The sequence below is a fragment of the Rutidosis leptorrhynchoides genome, chromosome 2 (assembly GCF_046630445.1).
Source record: "Rutidosis leptorrhynchoides isolate AG116_Rl617_1_P2 chromosome 2, CSIRO_AGI_Rlap_v1, whole genome shotgun sequence".
Taxonomy (NCBI): Eukaryota; Viridiplantae; Streptophyta; class Magnoliopsida; order Asterales; family Asteraceae; genus Rutidosis; species Rutidosis leptorrhynchoides.
The window spans coordinates 336,969,883-336,977,045 of NC_092334.1; the positions used below are offsets into that span (position 1 = coordinate 336,969,883).

At 34.5% G+C, this 7,163-nt stretch overlaps 1 protein-coding gene across 1 annotated transcript; it reads left to right on the forward strand.

Annotated features, from left to right (window-relative positions):
- Positions 1–5,296: 5,296 nt before the first annotated feature.
- LOC139888853 (uncharacterized mitochondrial protein AtMg00820-like) lies at positions 5,297–5,689 on the forward strand. Its single transcript, XM_071871835.1, has one exon. The coding sequence runs from the start codon at positions 5,297–5,299 to the stop codon at positions 5,687–5,689; it is 393 nt and encodes a 130-aa protein (XP_071727936.1).
- The last annotated feature ends 1,474 nt before the right edge of the window (positions 5,690–7,163 follow it).

Here is a 7,163-nt window from a genome sequence, read left to right on the forward strand (position 1 = left end):
GAAGTTTAAATAAATTTTAGAGAAGAAATAGAAAATTCTATATCCTAAAAACTAGAGCGTCGTGAAATAAGAAAGAAAAAGAACGCGTCGAAAAACGTCGAAAAATAAAAGGTCGAAAAATAAGCGTCGAAAAATAATAAAAAGAACGTAGCACGTCGAAACTTAAAATTCTATAAACTAAAAATTAAAAGTTGCGTCTAAAAATATTAAAGCTTAGAGAAATTCTAAATCCAAATCGGCAATAACTTAAAAAGTACTAAAATTTATAAAACGGCTTCGCAAAATTGTAAAGCACTTAAATCTTAGTCTATAGAAAAAGTACTTAAGGGATTTTACGGCAAAGCCTAAAAATCTAGAAATAAAAATAACTATGGCAAAAACTATGACTTAAAACTAAATACGAACGAAAAATACAAATATTACGCTAAAACAAATAAAAAGATACAAAATATAAAAAAAAACTTAAAGTTGTAAAAAAATACAATTTTTATAAAAATATTATTTTTATATTATTTATTTATAAAAGTATTAATTTTATAATTTATTAAAACTAATTAAAAATGCAAATACAAATTAAATAAATAACTAAAACTAAATAATTAAATAAGTAACCCTAATTAGGGTTTTAATTAATAATAATAATAATAATAATAATAATAATAATAATTACTCCGTAATTAATGCAGAAGTGGGTCAACTCTGGCGTGTCAGGGCTGCTCATGCGATCGCATGAGATATAGTCTCCAGGTTCATACGGTCGCATGGGCCTGAATTTCGGATCAAATATTGGGCTGCTACAGTGTAGCCCGAATACTTTTTAAATTTTTTTTCTGTTTTTATAAAATATTTAAATAAACAAATATTTAAATACTTTATAATTTTATATATATAAACTCTAAAATATATATATATATATATATATATATATATATATATATATATATATATATATATATTGTTTTTCTTTTTATATTTTTGTATTAAAACGTATTTTTACAAAAGCGTATTTTTACAAAAGTAAACTAAGAAATTTTTTTTTATATAAATAGCGTTTCGGTTTCGGCGTTTAAGCAGTCCCCGGCAGCGGAGCCAAAAATACTTGTTGTTAAAGCGAAGGGGCACAAAATAGTAGTAAATTTTACTTGGAAATACTATTAAATACGATACAATTTTACACAAGTTATTTATTTATTTATAGAGTGGATATACCTAAACCTTGCTACAACACTTATAGGCAGTGTACCTAATCGTACAGTAGTGTAGTTTCTAGTAAGTCCGGTTCGTTCCACAGGAATCTTAGTCAAGTTTAACGCTATATTATATTTTTAAATATATAAATATATATAAATAGTATTATTAGTATAAAAGGTGGTTTTTACCGTTTAATGACGGGTTTGTCGATTTTAAAATTTTAGTCGCAGTTAAAACCTAATGTAAAATATTAAAAATAAAAAATAACTTAATTTAAAGTGTAAAGTAAATAACGATAATGAAATTGCGATAAATAAAAGTGCGATAAAATAAAATTGCGATAATTAAAATGACAATAAATTAAAGTGCGATAATTAAAAAGTACGATAATTAAAATGACAATAAATTAAAGTGCGATAATTAAAAGTGCAATTAAATATGAAATAAAGGAATTATGCTTATTTAAACTTCCGTAATCATGATGTTTGACGTGTTGATTTTAGTTTATTCCCATGGGTTAATTGTCCTTTGTCCTGGATTATTCAATATGTCCGTCTGGTTTTTGTCCATAACAGTCCATCAGTCATAAATATAAAGTGCGAGTGTCCTCGTCAAATTATCCTTATATCCGAAGTCAAATATTCCAACTAATTGGGGACTTAAACTATAATTACACCAAGTGTCCTTGTATATAATTCACCCCTGTTTTAATAAGTCCATAGACTATTAATCCATTCCCGTGTCTGGTTAAATGAACGATTATTAGTACTTATAAATATCCCGCCCATCGTGTCCGATCGAGTGTATATGGTTATTTATAGGTACATCCAATTGTAAATCTTTATATTAAATTAACAAACTATCATTTAATTAAACAAATATAAAGCCCATTAATAGCCCATAGTCTAATTTCCACAAGTGTCGTTCTTTTGTCCAAACCCCAATTATGGTACAAAGCCCAATTACCCAATTTTAATATTTAGCCCAACATCACGATTACTTCGGCTTAAATAAGCATAATAATAACTTAGCTACGAGACATTAATTTAAAAAGGTTGAACATAACTTACAATGATTAATAATAGCGTAGCGTTACACGGACAGAATTTCGACGTACACCCTTACAACATTCGCTAACATACCCTTATTATTATTAAAATTAAAATTAAAATTTCGACTTACACACTTACAACGTGTTATCCTCTTCGATGAGCTTACTATCGACGATACACTCCACCTCCTAGGAGAACCGGTTGAAATTATGGATCGTGAAACCAGACTCTAAAACAACGTATAATACCGACTGTCAAAGTTCGTTGAAATGCCCAAGAAAGTACCTTCACCCATTCGTAGAATTGGCAACGCAAGATTTCGAGGAAGAAACAACGACTACTACTTCCAACTAAATTTCGGGATGAAATTTCTTTTAAGGTGTAGGTAATGTAACATCCCGCATTTTTCCGTCAAATTATTTTAACCCCTGTCTTTTTTTAGATAATATCTTTCGTTATCCAGATTCGTACCTTCCATTAACTAGCGTTTCAATAACTTCGTTATTTAATTATAACATCTCTCGTTTACTCTAGCGTTTTTAAAATAATTCGTTTGGTTTATTCACGCACCCGCTTTAAAATTGAGGGATGACCTAAATAATTCGTTGGGTGTGTTTAATCTTCAGTTTTGGATGATTAAATGTTGTTAAATGTTAAAGTTCATTTATTAAAAGTGTTACTAGCATCGTTAACTTCGTTTTGGTATGTTGGATGACATGAAAACCTTACATTAATATGATTATTGATTTTGTGATTCTTGGTGTTTGATAGATCTTAAAACGAACTTTTGATGCATTAAATGCTTTGCAATGTTATTTGTAAGTGTTTAGTTGTATTGTATGCATAATTACCTATAAAACGGCATATTGTATGTGTAAATTGGGTTCCCGAATCATGAAATGCGTTTTACGAACTTGAAACTTGAATAATGAACTTTTAACGATCATTCGATGAGGTTTTTGTTATTGTAAATGATTAAATTTATTGATGATATGTGTTTAGTTTTATTCCTTGTCAAAATATCTTTCCAACAATATAAGATACATGTTTTAAGTGTTTTCGGTTCACAATTTGTGTTTGTTTGAGTTTTGGTTCGAGACTTGTGAAATTTCAGCAAACTGCAACTGCCCAGGTGTTTGGAGGCCGTCCCAACCTTTGGAAACCGTCCAGGCCTTCATTGCTGGATGCCATCCAGCCCATCTGGATGCCGTCCAAATGAACTGCAGATTTCTGTTTTGCTTGGTCGTTTACCGTTTAATTCTAACTATTCTACGCACCTCCGATTAACATGAAACTTGGCCAACATGTTCATATATGATTACTAAGTGAAGAAAAATTGTCGGATACCCGACCCAGCCCAGTTGACTTTGACTTTAACCAAGTTTGACTTTTAGTCAAACTTAACCACATGCGTATGCAATCGTTCTAACATGCTTTTATACTTATATCTTGCATGCAACTTGACAACGTGATTCACATGCTATATATAATCGAGTCGTAATGAGCCATAGGACTAATTAAACACATTTCTTCTGACCTTATGTCGTAACCGTTAATTGATACAACTTAATTGTTTAGGTCAAGGCTAAGCAACTTTCATTTGCACAACGTTTAATTACAAGTACTTTGGCATGCAACTATGGTGAGATCATAGTCCCACCTTTTCAACACAAGTACGAAAACAAACATTCCACGTGTGAGTTAGAACAAAAAGCCTCAATTCAATTATCATTAGTTACACTTGCAGGGTGTAAGCGCGAAATTATGTTGTGAGGCCATACGGGTTTGACGAACCCTCATTCGGACGGTTCGCTACCGTTAGCGGATGAAATGTAATTTTATCGTGTATAGTGTAGGTTCTAACACTATGATTCAGAGGTACCATTCAGTAAAGCCTTGATAATTGGGTGCTCGACATACAAAAAACATCTTTTAAATGTAAACGATTTGGAAAATCAACTTATACTAAATCTTGTGGTTCAAAAACAACCTTTACAAATACACCTATGATTTCACCAACATTTTCGTTGACAGTTTTCTATATGTTTATCAGGTTCATACTTGGCTACTTGATACATGCTTCCGCACACTTTGATTACTTGCTTGGGGTCAAGCATACATGCATACGCTAGTGATAGCATCTTTGGATTCAAACTTAATGTTTACATGCATACGCTATTGATAGCATTCGTGATTTTCAACTTATATTATGTCGCAAGTTATTTCATTTATAGTTTACAACTTTTGTAAACTTAAACTTGTTGTCGAACCGTTTGGTAACTTAAACTTTACAAGTCTTACATGTTTCAAATGAATGCGACATAATTTTGGTCAAACTGTCTCATTTAGGGACTATGACCACGTAACGGGACCTAAGTTAACGACGCTGTCAATGACATTTTTGCCGGGTCGTTACACGCTACCTATCTTCTTAACATTTTACCAAACAAATTACTACAAAATCTATCTCCTACTCAACTACTCTACTTTCGTACACCCACATATACTCATCTACGTGTTTTTGGATGTCTTTGCTACCCGTTCATTCCTTCCATCAAAATAAATAAACTACAACCCCGCTCCACTCCATGCATTTTTCTTGGTTTTCCCACCAACCATCGTGGATACAAATGTTACGATCTTTCTACAAACAAAATAATTATCTCCCATCATGTAATATTTCACGACACATCCTTTCCCTTTGCAAACATCCACACGTCAAAACCACATACGTATCAATTATTCACTGATGATTATAATCCTTTCATGTACATGGACCAACCAATTGGGCCTCCTACTTCCGAGCCCATCTCACAGCCATCTCCACCTCATCCTTCTAGACAAACCTCGCCTGGCCCAACATCCCCAGGTCCACCATCCACTCCTTCTACAAACGAACAACCCACTTCCTCTAATACCTATTCTCACTCGACCACCCCACCACTGTTAACATTCAATCTGTTCCTCCTACGTCACAAACAAACAATACTTCTTCCCTACAATCTCAAACTCCTGCTCATGCACCTTCTAATCGAACCATTACCACGCGAAGTATGGATGGCATTTTCAAACCTCGTGTCCCGTTTAATCTCTCTGTCTCGACCACTATTTCCCCTATCCCTACTAATCCCAAGCAAGCCCTGACCGACCCTAATTGTCACTGTGCTATGACCGACGAATATAAAGCCCTCGTTGACAACAACACATGGATACTTGTACCACGAGAACCAAACATGAATGTTATTCGGTCCATGTGGATTTTTCGCTATAAAACGAAATCTGATGGCACATTCGAACGGTATAAGGCACGCTTAGTAGGTTATGGTAGAGCTCAACAAGTTGGTATAGATTGTTACAATACTTTTAGTCCGGTTGTAAAACCTGCTACCATAAGTACGGTCTTTAAGTATCGCGGTTTCAAAATCATGACCAATACACCAACTTGATGTCAAAAACGCGTTTTTACATGGTTCACTTAATGAAACGGTATACATGCACCAACCTATGGGATTTCGTGATGCACAACATCCTGACTTTGTTTGTCTACTCAAACGTTCACTTTATGGCTTGAAACAAGCCCCTCGTGCATGGTACCAACGGTTTGCCGATTTCGTCGCTACTATTGGTTTTATCCATAGCAAATGTGATCACTCCCTCTTTGTCTACCATAAGGGCAATGACATTGCATATTTGCTTCTTTACGTAGAAGACATAATATTAACCACCTCCTCCACCATGTTGCGTGATCACATCATTAGTTTGTTAGCCAAAGAATTTGCAATGAAAGATTTAGGTCCTTTGAGCTCCTTTCTTGGCATCTCGGTTAAACGCAATGCTTCAGGTCTTTTTCTTGATCAAAGTGCATACACACGAGACATAATCGCACGTGCTGATCTAGTGCATTGCAATCCGGTGAGCACACCGGTTGATACACTCGGCAAACAAAGCTCCGTCACCGGTAAACCTTATTCCAAACCGACTCACTATCGCAGTTTGGCAGGGGCATTACCATACTTAACCTTTACTCGCCCCGACATCTCTTATGTGGTTCAACAAGTTTGCCTACATATGCACTCCCCACATGACACTCATATGCAAGCTTTGAAGCGCATAATCAGATACATTAAAGGCACCATCACGTTTGGACTAAACTTTTCGAAAAGTCCAATCTCGTCTCTCACATCATACACCGATGCAGATTGGGCGTGATGTTCAGACACTCGCTGTTCCACTTCTGGGTATTGCGTGTACTTAGGTGACAATTTAATTTCATGGTCCTCGAAACGACAGACAATTGTTTCCCGATCGAGTGCCGAAGCCGAATATTGAGGTGCAGCTAATGTGGTAGCCGAAACTTGTTGGCTATGCAATTTATTACTAGAATTACATAATCCTCTACCCAAAGCTACACTAGTGTTTTGTGATAATGTAAGTGCAATTTACCTGTCTGGAAACCCGGTTCAACATCAACGCACAAAACACATTGAACTAGACATTCACTTTGTACGTGAGAAAGTGGCACGTGGACAGGTTAGAGTACTACATGTTCCTACACGTTTTCAAATTGCAGATATTTTTACAAAGGGACTACCACGTGTATTATTTGAAGAATTCAGATACAGTCTTTGCCTTCGAGATTTGAACGCTTCGACTGCGGGGAATATAAGATAATAGTTAAATAATGAATATTATTTGTACTGTACTGTTGTATTTGTTATGTTATCTTAGTACTAGTCGATATTAAATGTAGCAGCCTAGCATTAATCAGTCAAGCTAGATATCCTGTAAAATAGCTTATGTAGTTAGGATAATCCCTGTAAATCCGATGTACCATTGTATCCATCTGCGATTATATAAGCAGAACATTGATTAATAAAAGATCAAGGATTACCTTCCTTTAAAGACCGTTATTTGTCTATA

Coding starts and splice junctions, on each gene's coding strand:
- LOC139888853 (XM_071871835.1), top strand. CDS start 5,297: ATGGATGGCATTTTCAAACCTCGTGTCCCGTTTAATCTCTCTGTCTCG.